Source organism: Pseudochaenichthys georgianus, chromosome 7 (genome assembly GCF_902827115.2).
Source record: "Pseudochaenichthys georgianus chromosome 7, fPseGeo1.2, whole genome shotgun sequence".
In the NCBI taxonomy this organism is placed as follows: Eukaryota; Metazoa; Chordata; class Actinopteri; order Perciformes; family Channichthyidae; genus Pseudochaenichthys; species Pseudochaenichthys georgianus.
In genome coordinates, this window is record NC_047509.1 from 27,784,411 (window position 1) to 27,800,965 (window position 16,555).

Consider the following 16,555-nt stretch of genomic DNA (forward strand, 5'->3'; position numbering starts at 1 on the left):
GTCATAAACACATTCACCTGCTAGATTATGAACGAGTTTGAAAACTCAGGTCGGCAGGGAAATCTCTGCTTTTTGCTTCCCGAGTCAAAGCTCAACATGGAGAAGCAGTGCACCGTTTTTAAGCTATTTATATCTGGTAAGAACTCCCCAATAACGTCAGGTTTGTAGCAATTTTGTTTAAAAAAAAAAATCAAGAATGAAGATGTTTCCATTTGCTTAAATCAAATTATTGCACGGTTACTTTTTTATTCTATTTTGTAGCTGTTTCATTATATTTTATCGTGTTTATTTTATATTCTCTTGGCTTGTTATTTATAGTTTTAAATTGTATTTAAATGTAATTCACTTCTATCAACTTTAAAGTTAAATTCAATGAGATCTTTCAGTTTGTCTGTGTCTGTGTGCGTGCATGTAATGACCACACAAGAGACAGGGTCTGGTTTTAAAAACTCTCAGTAACTCTATTTCTGTATTAATGTACAACCGTTGAAAATTACAACAATTTCTTTGTATTTTTTTCTTTTCCAACTATCAACAGCCATTTTCCAGAAGATAAGTGAACAATGTGAGCAAGAAGAAATGAGAAAACAAAGAGCAAAATAAACTGTGGGTATGAATGTAAAGAGAAGCACAAGATGGGGGGGAAGGAGGAAACAACAATAACTGTTAATGTTTATTTTCTGTAAATGAGTGTTTGAGCATGTGTTAATGCGTGCTAATAATGCTCCGACTATGATGGCAGGTGGGTCCTGTCGTGTGTATGAATGGATTAGATTACCTTTAACTTCATAATCTGATCAGTGGAGGTGCAAGTGTTAGGTTTAACGAGGTCTGGCTCACACTGGTTTGGATATACGCTAGCTGAACACAATCAAGCAACAGAATCAGTACAACAGCATAAAGAGACACAAATGGGTCTTAGTTATTTAGTAGTTTCACTTTGACCATAACAACTTGCAACTATCTGCTGGCAGTAAGATCTGTAGTACGTCAGGTTATAAACTATAAATCAAACCAAAGGGGGAAGACGATGCGTTTATTGCGAAAGATTGGTAACAAAATCAATTATTTAAACAAACATTATTCTTATGCTTTAGTACTTTGTTTTCATGAACATGCATCATATGTAGGAAAATACTGGTATCTGTTAATTATCAGGAGTGAGTGTGAGGTCAACATTTGTCCACAGTAAACACACCATGTACAGGGATTATGTCAGAATATGTATTATATTATCGTCCTGGTTGGTAATAAAGTTTGCTCAAAACAAAGCCAAAGCAGTGACACTTTCCATCTAGAAGGATCACACTTCACTAGTTGAGAGCTTCATTCATTAAACTTTCTAGAAATACTACGTCATAATCAATTTATGTCATTTAACCTTTTGCAGCTTTGGAGAGTCAACTGAAAAAAAAAAATGTGTTCAGGGGAATCCAGTTAGTACTACAACTGCCAGCCCTTTGTCATTATGGTCTATGTGAAACCACGGAAAACAGATCCATTATCATCACTGTCTCCTTAAAGAAAATGTTTTCCACTACCCACATCTTCTTTGCCTGCTTAACAATTTTTTTTCATCATTATACATTTTCTGTAATATTTGTTCCAGCATCATAGGAAAAATGTTGTTGCTTCTGACCTCAACAATTTGACCTTCATCATCAGATCTGTAAAGCTCCATCAAAGTGTAACCATGGTGAACATGATGCTCTGTAGCCGAAACATGCACATAAGGTGAGCATGATGAGGAAAAGGGAGATACAATCGTGCCATTCTGTGACCCTGCAGCATTTTGGGAGTGACAGGAGCGAAAGACAGAAGGAAAGAATCAAACGAGTGAGTGTAGAGGAGCAGAAGGGGGTGGGGTAAGTATGACTGCACCAAGGGATGGTCATGAGAGGAAGCAAAGGTAGAAAGCAGGGAGGGGAGTTAGGAGGGAGATGCTGGTGCTTTGCAGTGGCGAGGGATGTTCAGGTGTCATGGAAATCCTTCAGCAGCGTGCGTCGCTTCTGCTCAGCAATGTGCATCTGATTCTCCAGATCCTGAAATAAAAACAGAACGGTATTATTCTTAAGGCATTAACAGGGGCAGGCAGTCTCTTAGTCATAGGGGCTTGGCCTGGGAACTGGATGGTCACTGGTTCAAGACAAGCAATGTTTATACCTTTATACCTGGCTGCTCTATCTTCACAACTGTTACAGATGTGTATTTTGTAAATTGTGTATTTTTTAAAATCTTTAATATTATTTTTATGCATGCTCCTTAGTCAATATTAAGAAGCTCTTTTCTTGCTGTAACAAATGCAAATGTCCCCTCAATAGGCGCATTCACACTGCGGTACTTTTCCCACAAAGGTTCACGCGAGAGTTTGCATGAACTAAGTCCGCATGAACCTTTGTGGGAAAAGTACCGCAGTGTGAATGCGCCTTTTGGGACGAATACATTTATTCTGATATAACAGAGAAAAATAAATGTTCCCTAAAGTATGTATTCCTCTTCTTCAAAATGAGGACCAAAAGCTAATTAAATGCAATCACCCTTGTATTTGCAACCATTTTTATTTATTTTTTTAAATGTGTGCAAGTCCATTTTACGCATGTGCATTCCTGTGGGTGCATAAGTAATTATTAACTAATTATTGTAGTTGCCCCCTACCCACGCTCCATCATGCCCCCTACATGGCGGCGATTGTGAAACAATCGGTGCAGCTGTTACCTACATGAGTAAACAATATAATCCTAATGGAGACATGAATGGTTGTATCAAATATCACACTGATCCGTATTGAAGCTCTCACCCCTCTGTCGCTGGCGCAGAGCTCCCCCTCTCCTACCACCACCGGCCTCTCGGAGCTGTCGGCCCGCTCCACCTTCCACGACAGGTTTTCTATCTCTGCTTCCAGCTGGGCCTGCTGGTACTCAAACTGCAGAGAGGGACAGCAATCACCATTAATGTAGTCACAATAGGAGAGTTCACACCGCAGTACGTTTCCCACTTTAGTTCCGATATAGTTCCAAAATGTTGCGTTCACGCGAAAAAGAGCCGGAACTAAAATGAGTTCATCAGAACCTTTTCACCCCCTTTTCCGTCCCTGCTAGAGAGCAGGTACTTTCGTGGGAGAAAAAGGTTCCTATGTCTGATTGGCTGGGCGAATTGCAAACCCCCCCCGTAAAACTCCCAAAAAGTTTTGTGAAGCCGCCATTTTATTATCCTCGCATTAGCATTAGCCCAGCGCAGAAACGCAGAGAGACTAACTTATGGCAACACAAAACACATGGGACCGGTGGAGATGAGGAGGTGTCGGCGTTCTGGCGATTTACTGGGTGGCAGTATACGCCATGAAGTGGTTTGCGGCCTGCCAGTAAACCCAAAGCAGAAGAAGAAGAAGTGACGTCAGCGGCTTCATTTGCCCAATCCACACCCAGGGACTTATTCCGGTGTGAACACGATCTGTACTTAGTTAATCAGAACTAAAGAGTTCTGATGAACCTTTGAGGGAAAAGTACTGCGGTGTGAATGCGCCTAATGTTATTTTACAATGTGTGTTCTGCAGTAATGAACAGGGTGGAGAGATGTTGTTCCTCACCAGTTTCTTGCTCCGGCCGGACTCCATGTAATAGGCGTAGGGATACGTGTACTGCAGGGTGTAGCGGCACTGCAAAAGAGAAGAAGCAAAGTTTGGGAAATGTTCACTTAAAGTCAGACTGTGTCAGAATAAAGGAAGGTACCTTGTAATTGATTGAAATGATCTTTAATGATGATGCTAGAGACTTTTAAAATCATCCAATGAGGAAAACAGAAAGTGAATCAGGTCACTTGTGTCTGAATTGATGACTCTGTAAGCAGCTTAACCATTTCTAAATACATTTAAACAAACTTGCCAGGTATAATATTTAAAAAGTGACTTTATAGTTCAATTGTATGCAGATTTTGTATCCCTTTCCCTTCCATCACTAACTGTGATGCTGCCTCTGCATTGAGAACAGACAGCGCAGGTTCAGTGTGCAGTACCTTAGCCAGGAGCTTTGCAGCGTTATGCAGGTACTGCCAGTCGATCCAGGTTCCCAGGTTGTTCATCACTCTCTCCTGGATCTTCTCCTGGATCCTCTGGTACGTCTGAGCCTCCAACTGCAGAGACTTGTTGTGATTCTCCCACTGGTGGGGTAGAGATAACAGAACAATTATTTCCCCTGTAGAAATAAAGGTATGCTGGATGTCTGTCTGTTGATAAAATGTTTTGGTTAAATCTTTAAACAGTGTGCTGTGATATTATAATTATGAGAATGGCTATGGGCAGTGGAGGATGAAATCTGTCATGATGTAATCTTCCTCAAATCCCTAAATGTTAAGCAGGTTTATGAGGCTTTGAATCCATCCCAACTCTACGGGTTTGATTCTGTAAACCATCAGCAAAAACACGTGGGTTTGCTATCCTGGCTCCAAAATGGTGGAATGAGCTCCCCATTGACATCAGGACAGCAGAAAGCTTACACACCTTCCGGCGCAGACTGAAAACTCATCTCTTTCGACTCCACCTCGAGCGATAGAATGACTAACAAAGAACTGCTAACAGAGCACTTATATACTAATAAAGGACTGGCTTATCTATAGCCAGTTGAGTAGCACTTGAAATGTTTGGCTCTATGAAACCTGATGTACTTATATGATTCTGTTTTCTTCAAGGTTGTGTCTTCCTGGTCGAATGTACTTATTGTAAGTCGCTTTGGATAAAAGCGTCAGCTAAATGTAATGTAAACCCCTATAGTTTATCTCAAAGTGTTTTTAAATTTCGATTTAGTTTTCTCTCTCGAGCTAAATAGAAAAAGCTCACCCTCTCAAAGTAGAAGAGGTATTTCTTGAGGGCCTCTCTGGCCTGAGCCTGCTGGCTCTGGTTGACTATGTCAGGGTTCTCTTTGTAGCGGCTGCACTCGTAGTATTCACTGCCGTGAGTCTTCCAGTCACCAAGACACATCCAGCAGAAGTCTTTGAGGTGAGACAAAATACACATTTATGGACATGCATTTCACAGCATGTACACTAAGTCAACATTTGTATCATAGAACAGACTAAAGGGTCAACTCTGTTCCGCTAAACTGGATAATATTGGCTGTGGATTGGTGATAAATATATGTTCCATTTCTTCAGATGACTAACCACCGTTCTGTTCAACCACATTCCTCATTTAAAAAAGGGATACCATTTTACTAATGAAGAAGAAACTGGTGAGTTATGGGAGTTATAGGTGTACTGGTAGACGCAATTAGAAAACGTTAACTACTATATGACTCCCTTAGGACTGTTGCCTGCCAACATTAGCCAAAGATAACAAAGCAAAAAACAAGACCTACAAGCATCAACTTTCACTAGGAATAATTCAACCTTTATTCAATATCATCTTGGAATCATAGCTGCTGCTACTTTCTGTGTGTCCACCAGTAGGTGGATATAAAGGAACAGTGCGTTAATGCTTCACTGGATTATCAAAAAACGTACCGTGTTTGCACTTGGAGCATTGCTGAAAAACAAAGACAGAGGAAGACAGCGAATTAGTGAACCAGAAACTCCTATTTTCAATTATTTCGAGCAGATCGACACATAAACCTTTTTTTAAAAGCAAACTATTTAGTGTTTGTTGTTACTGCTTTGTCATCCATAAAGCTTAGACATTGTTAGAGAAAAGGCCCACATGCCAGGTAACAAATTGGACCAGGAGTGATTTAAGTGTGAAACTATTCAACTTGAGAACTTCAGCCCGCAGAAAGAATTTTTTGCATTTCCTGTTTCAGGGAAGGGTGATTTTCATCTGACTCACCATGTGATTGCACCCTCCGTTCTTCTCAATGCAGATATTGCACTTAGGACACTAGAGGAGAAAAACACATACAAATAAGATCAAATCAGGGTAAAAAGGCAGATTACAGCAAATTACAGATAATCAGTGAAATGTCTTTTTATGTGTCCTCAAACTGTGTCAGTGTTCAACCTGAGCATCCGTGTACAAAACTACAGTGTGTAGTGTGCAAGTATGTTGACACAGCAGTGTATGTGCATGACTGTAAGAGTGTGTAAACGTAAAGCTCCATCTTACATCTTTAGTGTGTGCGCTGATATAGTTAGCCGTCTCCGAGTCATCTGCACATTTGGTCAGCCACTTCCGGACTGTGGCGCAGTCCGTGGGAGCGTGGTACATCTGACGGCATTTGAAACTGACAGAGAAAACACATTTGAAAATGAGAAAATGCTAAATTCTTAAATGATTCAGAAATCAGATAATATGTTGGTAATGTTCAGTTAGGAGGATATGTATATTGCTGTATTATTATGTATGTATTGCTACTTGTGCAAAACATGTATTTTGTTCATGCATTTCATTTTTTTAAAAAACATTTTCTAAAATTGTGTTTGAATTATATTGAGTTTGTCTTTTTGCAGAGAAGATTACGTTATTTTGAATGTGCAGGAAGGTGTTTGTGGAAGTGGTCCAATCCAATAAAAAAAAGGTAATTTCTTTAAGTTATGGTAAAACAACACAGGTCACTATCAGAGCTAAGTTAACAAGTAAACTTAGATCGCTTCTTATACACAACCAGCTGTGTGACCATCACTCAAAAGGACTTCTTTCTTTCAACTCCTATTCATTCGTTTTTATCTACGGCTTGGATCTGATTTTCTTTTTCTTGAACTTGCTCCAAGAATGTGACTTATCCTTGGACTGGATGAGACGGCACAGGATATTAAAGGGAAAGAGACCGCACATGAAGCTTTAGGATACCAAATGACATTCAGAGTCATTAAGTTAATGAATACAACCATTCCAAAGTCAAACATAAAGCTGACTGCAGTCACACGGAAGCTAAATTAACCACTGTAGTTTCTTGTGAATATCTTAGTGTTGAAGCTGTGCGTGTCCTACCAGAAGACTTCGCTGCAGCGGCTGCACTGCACCCTGCGCGCCCGCGGCTCCTGCACCTTGATCACCATGGGACAGTCTGCACCCGGACACAACTGCAACTGGAAGTGACTCTAATGGACAGAAAGAGATACGTAGTGTAAATTAAAAACAAAACAGGTCAGGAGAAGCAGATGCATCATGATCACAGTTTCCAATCCTGTGATGACAGTGGCTGGAATTAGCCTTGGTGAGGTGAGTTCACCCGAAAGAAAGTTGGATGTACTGAGAAATTCTTAACATTGAGTTCTGTTATCCAGAATACAGAGAACTATGTTTCTGGAAATAAGTTTAAATTGTATGTTTTTCTCAATATTATTAGCACAACAAAAATCAGTCCGTTAGACCTGGGTAAACACAACTAAAAGAAAGTATGAAATGGGTGAATTATCCATTAAAATTACAATAAAAGTGACTTTAGTTTGCATAAATATACATAGATGGAAAGCCAGCTGGTGATACAGACGGTGAAGAGAGAGAAAACAGCTAGAGAGATGATTCAGATTTAATGCTGTGTCAAGGAGAATCAAAAAGTCACAAGGGGCTTTCTCTCCCCATCTCCTTTTCCACATGCCTCTGGTGTGTCATTTGCTATAAATGCAGACCTTGATGCAGCATCTGAATAAACAGATCCACACAGACGGACACACACCTCGACGTAGTCTCTGAAGAGGTAGCGTCTGTATTTGTCCTTCAGCTCCTCTCCTGGCAGCAGCGACATGACGAAGTCTTCTGGCATCTGCAGGGAACATTCCTGAGCCATACACGATATACCTGAACACACACACACAAATACATTATTAAGAGTATAGTATGAAGTAAAACGTACACACAGTGCCCTATAAAAGGCAACAACTACTGTCTGTGTTTCTGTACAAATGCACATCAAACTCAATCATCATTTGAACTTGGTTTGTGAGAGAAAGTCTCTCCGGTTGGGTTTGGTTTCAGCCGGCTGGTTTTCTAGTGTTACAGTGACCCAGAATCGTAATCAGGTTCATCTGTCATCATAAGCGTGTCCTTTGTACAGCTGATAGAGAAACACTTATCAGGCTCTGAAGGACTCTGTTAGGTGGACTGACTATCGGAGAGCACTGTTAGAACACACAAGAGGTACTGCATACAAATAGGCTACCACTCGCACATACACAAGCACCTGTGGTTCCAAACATTAAACTAAAGGACAGGAAGCCTCGTATGGACTTGTACAACACTCATCATTTTTTCTACAGTACCACACATACCCAGCAAGGATTACATTCTCCAAGAGCTGAAGCCTACCATGCAGAGAAGGAATCTGATCCTTCCAACATGCAAGACATGGTCAAACTATACACTCCATCACATGCACTTTGCTCTGCATCAGAACCTTCAGGAGAAAGTTGACACAGGCACCCCTGCACAAAGACAAAAGACCTTTTTGCTATCCTGGTTCCAAAAGGGTGGAACGAGCTTACCACTAATATATACAGCAGAAAGTCTACAAATCTTCACTAGGGTTGGGTATCGTTTGAATTTCCACGATTCCGATTCTACTTTCCGATTCTGGTTCTCAATTCCGATTCTTTGAGGGGCAGGGTAAAAAAAATGATACATGCTTCTTCCACCAAAAAGATTACATTTATTCGAGAAACTTTTACACAGGTTAGTTTACAGTAATATTCACATTAATCAGTCTGTTTATATTCACTGCTATGTAACTTTAACCTGAGAACCACTGAAGCTACAACAGTGCAACAGTCCAACTTTTAAAGTCCCCCCCCCCCCATTTAAAAACAGTTCTTGTTGAGAAAAACAAGCATATCTGCCTCTCAGGCATACCAGGAAGAAAGGTTTGAACATTTTAAAGTAAAATGCTTCAATCTGGTGCACTTTAAGCAGAATTACTAGAGACTAGTCGGCCTACAACTCTAAACACCCATATGAAAAAGATCGGTTTACATTTTAATAATTAAATAAGTATGTGAGCATAACCAGTAACCTACCATAGCCAATAACAAATACATGTAACGTATTTTATTTTTGTTGTTCATTCATATCTTATTTTATTTATGCATATGTTTTTATATCTCCAGTTTAAAACGATATGTCTGGTTTACTGTCCTATAGTATACATTGGAATGATTTCAAACCTGTTTTATCCCAATCATTATAAAGGAGAGCCTTGGAAATATGTGTTTACATAAATTGTGATCAAAACGTTTGAGACCCACTGAGATAACTTAGACTAAAGTGAACTATCTAAACACTCAGAGTCCTTTACCTCACTGAGCTGTAGTTATCAGCCTCTCAGTCTGACTGGAGAGGACTCTCTCTTCCACATCATTGCAGAAACATCTTCTTCTTCCGTTAGAGCAGCTAGCACCAGATGCTAATAACAACAGCGCCCTCCCTTTCTCCCTCGCTCACTCGCACTTTGGCTGTGAGCTGCGGGCGCCAGATAAGCCAACATCCCCCATTTTCATCACTTACAGCGCCCATCGTAAAAGGGTGTTACATTTACTTAATTATGAATGTTGTTACATCAAGGGCGAACATTAAGATGAGCACCAACAGTCAAAACATTTTTTTTTTCTCCCAGAGCTGCCAGCTCAGCGCCTGCACAGATCTGGCGCCCTAGGTGAACATCTATAATGCCAGTGCGACGGGCCGGCCCTGGTCTCAGGTTACGCTGTAGGAAGTGTAGGTACAACGCTACATTTCCCGCCCCGCCGCAGTCATACACTAGGCTACGGAGAGCAAAGAGAAACATTTCCTCAGGGATCGAAAAGCGGAACCGAAATTCACATTTCTAAATGATGCCGTTGGAATCGAAATGTTGGAACCGGTTCTGAACCGGAACCGATTCTCGGTTCCCAACCCTACTCGCAAACTGTAAATCCGACTATTTCTCTTCTACCATTTCTCTTGTAAATACTGTGTGAGTATTTCATTACGGAATTATCTTTTTTTACTTTATCCTGCAACCGGATGGCTAGCGGGAGGGCTACCTCCGTATAAGCTATGTTTTCTGGATGTATAAACTGTCTAATTGTTGAAATAGTAGAATAAATTAAAAACAAACAAAAGAAGCACTTGAGAGTTCAACTTGATAACAGCCTGGCATGTTTGAAGTGAATATAACAGTTTCTTGCTGTTCTTATTTGAATAGTGATGGATTATTGCACTTATTGTAAACCGCTTTGGATAAAAGCGTCAGCTAAATGCAATGTAAAAGAGGAAGACTCATTCCCATAAGTGTCCCGTCTGCTCTTAAATGACAAAGGAAGATGAAGAAGGCATACCATGACGAAAGAACAACAACAAGTTAAAGATGGCAACAAGTACAGCTCCAGCATCACCTCAGCTATTGTTTTGTTTGTGTTCAGTACATTCAATATCGAAAATTATGTTATTTCACTGGTATAGGCAACAACTAATACAAATCTTTGTCTGCGTCACTTCAATATGCCGTACAAAACGTATAATTGATCTGTGTACACTCCCATCTGCTCTCCTGCTGACACAGGCACACGTTCTCCCAGATAGATACACATGCACTCATAATCATAGGTGGGAGGTAAGCCTGCCAGGTACATCTTACACCCCATGGGAGTCATTCAATCCTCATATTACACCTTTCTCACCTTCAAAGCCCTATGGCAACAATTGGATTGCGAACAGAGACGCATAAACAAATATAGACCTGTGCACAAACATCCAAGTGTCTCTGTCATTAAAAACGGTATCGTATCATTGAGTGACTGATCCAGCACCCCCCTAAATACCATACTTCAACGCCTGCTGCTCTGGCAGTAAAGCATAGCCCAAAATAAACGTCCAAAGGAATCAGAGGCTGACTGTGATGAAACCCAGAGTGGAAAAACACACAGCAACACATAAACAGGCACTTGGGAGCTCACGTCAAACAAAGTGTGACTCACCCACTCTAATACCAGCTTTGATGACTACACAGACACACACAAACACACTCTGCTCACCCACTCCCAGGCCATCTTTGACCAAGACAGTGCAGTACTGTTCCCAGCATCCTTGGCAGAAGGAGTGCTGGCAGGGCAGAGCCAGCAGGGCGTCTCTCCGTACGACCTGTAGACACACACCGCACTGGAGGGACTGGGTGGGCTGAAACACACAAACACAGAAAGCATGAACACGCCGTCAGACACACACTGACCCGGAGAGAGTAAGACAACACAGGGTTTCTATTTTCATAAAGTAAATTAACTCATCCTTAGAACATAAAATATAATAAATAAATTCACTGGTAACATAAGAGCAATATATTAGTCATATTTTTATCTCATGTTACCAAAGTGATGTATTGAAAAAATATACATCAAGAAACACGATAAACTGATTTAACTCCTACGGAATTTTTTCTGGTACAACTAAATATTAATTTCATGTTTAAACTACTTATTTGACCAACAGTGAACAAAGTTATTAAGAATTGTACTTCTTTATTATGGCTATTAAACAATGTATGTGCACGCGCAGAAAGCTGTTACTAAGTTATTCTTAGCTTGGTCCCTATATATAAAAGGATATACAACATCTGAATAAGAAGGTATAATCAGAGCTTGTGAATAATATTTGGGCTCATTATTTGCTCACAGTGACTGTTCTGGAGGTGCTGCTGGGCTGGACCAGAGCGTCCGACATCAGCAGAGACGAGTTGGACTTGTATCTGTGGAGAACATGGAGAGAACCAAGGATGAGAGACTGAGAAATATAAGACTGCTGCACAAAGGAAATAGTAAGGTTGAGAAAGCAAGGACAAGGAGGTAAAGGAGAAAAGAAAGAGAAAGAATTGTTAGACCAAACACAAGTGAAGACAGGGAGGAAGAATTCAAAAAGTGGTGATGAAAAAGAAAGATTGCAATAATTCAAATAAAAAAAAGGCAGGATTGTGATGCAGCAGGAGAGACATACCTGTCCAGTATTTGTGTAAGGTGCCAGTGCAAATGCACCAGGACCAGTTTTGCTACCGCTGGTACAACCTGAGAGAGAAGGAGACAAACAGAGGTCGCTGAAATGTTGCTCCTCTGACACCCGAGTGACTAATCAGTGAAGACACACAGTTCCCATATCCAAGACTTGCCTATTTTCACTTTAATACAATAAGCCGACTCTTTTTCCTTTAGCAGAAAAAAACCGATTTGTGATTGTAACACTGCTGTAAACATTATAAAAAATAAAAAGAGTCAGGAGTCAATTAATCAAAGTCATAAATACATTGTTCTATAATTGTTTTGTATTCTATAAACACAAAACAAATCTGCTCCTCTGGGAACAGAATACTGTAGTTGCTGTGCAGCTCCTATGTGCATAATGACTAATTATACAAGTGTGGAGTAAGGTGTTTACTGCAGAACAGCATGTAGACTCAGCAGAGTAACCATGAACCAATAGAGGGGCAAAAAGCCTGTTTCCAAACCAGACATTCTACACAATCTTTGTAAGCACTAAGATACCGATAAAACTAATGATGAATCCGCGCTATTCATTTTGTCCCATGACAGCGTGGCGATGAGCCATCAAGCACAAGCATTCTGACCATGAAGAAGCTCAGTTCAATTGCAGAATCACACAAGCTCACCTTCAGTGCAGCAGCCACAGTGTTCACCTCCTCCAACAGCACCCTCTGACTCTCCTTGTAGGTCAGACAGGTGAACAGGTACTCCTCGGGGTCAAAGGAGTCAGCGCCCTGCTGCTCCACATCGTTGGACACGCCGATATAGTAGTCCTCAATGTCGGCCTGATCATCATCGTCTCCTCCATCGTCATCATCATCACCCTCGTCTTCAAAGTTCTCCCCAAAGTCTTCCTCATTGCTGTCCGATGCCTGGCTGTTCATGTCCACAGACATCCAATCGATTGGATCAGCCACCCGGACAGGTAGACAGCTCGCCTACCTGTCGGTGGTTCGAGTGGCTTAACTGACTTGTTTAAAGCTCCACTTCGGTTCTTCTCCTTACGTGCTGTTCAAGCTGCTTGCCTCACTGTTTAGAGACACTTCTCGTCTGCCCGAGGCGCGTAGAGTGCGCTCAGCAGCAACGGAAGAAGCAGAAGCAGTCACACTCCCCGTCACTCATTTGGAAAGCTGGCTACAAAGCGATCTGAGGAGGAAAAAAAGATTGAAAAGTAATGAGAAATAAGTGAAGTACAAACAGATGTTGAGAAGGGTGCGGTGTAATTGAGGAAACAGCGGGGGTATAAAGAGAAAAATATAATTAGTGGTCAAAGTTGTTGATAGTTCACTCGTACATTTTTACTGAAAGGTAGTTTAGTAGCTTGTGATTTATAATAGATGGATGGACTTTTATTAATCCCCCGTGGGGAAATTGTTTCTCTGCATTTGACCCATCCTAGTGTTAGGAGCAGTGTGCTGCCATTGTGAACGGCGCCCGGGGATATATAATAATAATACAAAGAACTGCTAACAGAGCACTTATATACTAATAAAGGACTGGCTTATCTATAGCCAGTTGAGTAGCACTTGAAATGTTTGGCTCTATGAAACCTGATGTACTTATATGATTCTGTTTTCTTCAAGGTTGTGTCTTCCTGGTCGAATGTACTTATTGTAAGTCGCTTTGGATAAAAGCGTCAGCTAAATGTAATGTAATAATATTAATTTCTACATATAGATGAAAACGCTAGTTTACTGACCAAAGAACAGAGACTCAAAGAACAGAAGCAGGCTATCAAGTGTTCACGTTGGACTTATTTCTCCCTTTCAACACGGCTAGTCACTAAGCCTGGAGTGTTTCTAATTTTACAACAACAATATATTTATTCTAGTGAACACAACTTTGCCAGTGGGGCTCAGAAACCACCGGCCACTGTGAAGAGATCTGTTTTTCTTTTGTCCCTTGAATTTGCAAAATCATATATGTATAGATAAAATTGGACACTTGGAAATATAATTTGTTTGTATATAAAATATTCTGCTTCTGGGATACACACGCTACCAGCCAGTTGGTGCTAAACGTTTGGCTGTGCTTGCTTAATCTGTGTCTACTTTGCAGTTGAGCTTTTAGTACAGATTATCAGAATCTGCTTTATTTGCCAAGCTTGTGTGGAAATACAAGTTATTTGATTATGTTTAAGTTGCTCTCGGTTTACCAATACAGTTCCAAAACAATGTACAGTAAGAAGAATACAGATTACAATGAATTAGCTTCAAGATTTTGTTTATTTAGGCCGTGCCTCTGTTCATTTAGACTAGAAGATGAGACAGACATTATCTCAAAGACATGAGCTGGTACTGGACTCGGTCCAAGGTCTCCAGCCAATCTGATCTCAGCTACAGATACCCTACTCATCAATGAATTGCTGCTCTTCTAGGCAATGGGATTTATTACTCACTTCCAAACATTGACATTTTTCCCGAGTGCATCTCTTACTGTGGTTTTATTATTCTTAACCAGGCCTGCCTCTGTCCTTCTACACTTTAGAACCGCTAAACACGTGTGCAACCCAAGGCATGGGTTAATGCTTTTAAACAAGGTTTACAAGATTAGCTGAAGATGCGTTAACCTTACGAATGACAGAACACAGACACACTTTGTATATAGTTAACATGTTACACATGCATGCAAGCATACAACAGTGGAGCAATAATTAATTGCTGGATTGATAGACATTTTGGTAAATTGTAGAAAAACACATCTTTACATGTCTAAAATCCAAAATGTCCTCATTTAGGGGATCCTTTTCCCCTTAAATGACTTCCAAAACATTTTAGTATGCAAGTTGAATATGACCAAAACACTGAAACATCCTCTTTGTACCTGGAGATGGGATTTTACATGCCTGAAGCAATATATGATACTGCCTTCTTTAACCCTTATATTACCCAGCCCAGTGACAGGGAATAATATTCCTCTGAATGCAAGACTACATTGTGAAAAGTAAATTCCCTAGGCTTGCAAATCGTATTTCCTTGTCCAATTGGGGTTTCCCTTGCACAGATTTACAACTCGACTATTGTTTTGTTTGAATGCGGATGGGTAGCTTCTCTATTCTCCTTGTCAACACTTGCCTTCGCACCATGTGTCACGAGCTAAAGAAGCCCAATACCGTTGAACGGGAACAATATTCCGAATATGATTCAAACTTTGCACCACAAAGGCTATTATTCCGATATGCAATTTGTATGCACTAAATGTATAAAGAGACACCGGGTCATGCCGTTTGCTGATATGGCGATAATGTGACGTCGCAAATATCCACCTGGCAAAAAAACAAACAAGCCGGGAGAGCCTGCCCGGCGGCCCGGTCCTGTGGCACGCCGGGCGAGAGACGGGTGTTCGCATTCTGCCCAGTCGGGGCTAAAAATAGGCACCAACGGGGTGACAACACATCTCGCTAGGCTAATGTATCACAGCGACTCAGCACAGGTTTTGATAACAAGTCTTGGGGGATGGGAAGTGAGCGGTGCGAGTAGCGATAACGCAACATTAACAATATATTTGTTTTTTTGTTTGACCTGGGCATTTCGGTGATGTGCCTTCATTGCAGATATTAAAACCTGGCACTGAAATCCTCAAACAGGATGGCCAATTGACCGTTAGCCGGGTTAGCTTCCTGGCTAGCGTGCTTCAGTTTATTCAGCAGCGACGTGACGGCATGCCAAACCCACGAGTTTGACGAGTTAAATTGTTGTGTACTTTCAGAGCAGACCAGGGGAAAACTTTATAGGGAAAAAAGTTCGTTTTGTTCTTTAATTTATAACATAATAGATATCCCGGTTAGCTACCCCTTTATCTCCCGCTGTTCCGTCGCCGCCTCTCGCCCACTCTAGACCGGGGATTTAGATGTAAACAAGGCCCTCTGGAGCTCTGTACTAAACACACACATTTATAAAAGTGCTGCAAACATTTTTATCTGGTTTAAGACGGCAATGTTTACCTCCAGGAGAAGCGTCGGCTCTGCTCGCAATGACAACCAGGACTGGGTATTGTGTGGGGAAATCCACTATGCGATTTACACTGCGACCGCTGGGCTGGTAACCGGAAGACCACATAGATACTTATGTATGACGTCACTTCCCCTCCTATAGCAGATTAATGCACTTGTGCTGCTCATTAATACTTTAGCTGTACTACAGGAATGGACCAACATCTTATACCTCTTTGCTAAAACATATATCCATATAATACTCGAATTTAATTAAATATACATTTAACAGCCAGGAATTATCTTATGTTAGGATTATAAAATGTTTGAAATAAATGTATGTCCTTTTCCCCAGTGTACTGTAAGTGTATACCCACCTACATAATACAATACAAGCAATGCAGTATTAGGAATCATCAGCATTAGGTATGTTTGAAATCTCTCCTCCAATGTCAATTCCCCATGCTACACACATCTTATCATCTTTCATCAGTGGGACCGTTGCCATTTTTTTAACATTTAACTTCATGAAATGACACATGAATCTGATCCCCTTGTATTCTGTCTTTGTAGTATTGTAAGATCTATATATGGTGTATATATAACATGCAGCTAAATCACAGGTTCTATGGTCACTTTAAAGTTTAGACATTAAAATACCAGCAGCTGCCCTTAGACTTAAACAAATAACTAGACTTAAAA

The 16,555-nt window shown here is 40.7% G+C and overlaps 1 protein-coding gene across 1 annotated transcript; it reads right to left on the minus strand.

The window, feature by feature from the left end:
* Positions 1 to 435: 435 nt before the first annotated feature.
* Positions 436 to 15,972, minus strand: arih2 (ariadne homolog 2 (Drosophila)). Its single transcript, XM_034086886.1, has 15 exons — positions 15,866 to 15,972; positions 12,549 to 13,068; positions 11,882 to 11,949; positions 11,564 to 11,636; positions 10,930 to 11,071; positions 7,602 to 7,723; positions 6,914 to 7,023; positions 6,089 to 6,206; positions 5,813 to 5,863; positions 5,494 to 5,515; positions 4,832 to 4,983; positions 4,012 to 4,155; positions 3,587 to 3,655; positions 2,798 to 2,923; positions 436 to 2,042 (listed from the first exon to the last, which is right to left on the minus strand). Exons 2-15 carry the CDS (start codon positions 12,816 to 12,818, stop codon positions 1,971 to 1,973), a joined length of 1,539 nt encoding a protein of 512 aa, XP_033942777.1. The 5' UTR covers positions 12,819 to 13,068; positions 15,866 to 15,972; the 3' UTR covers positions 436 to 1,970.
* Between the last annotated feature and the right edge of the window lie 583 nt (positions 15,973 to 16,555).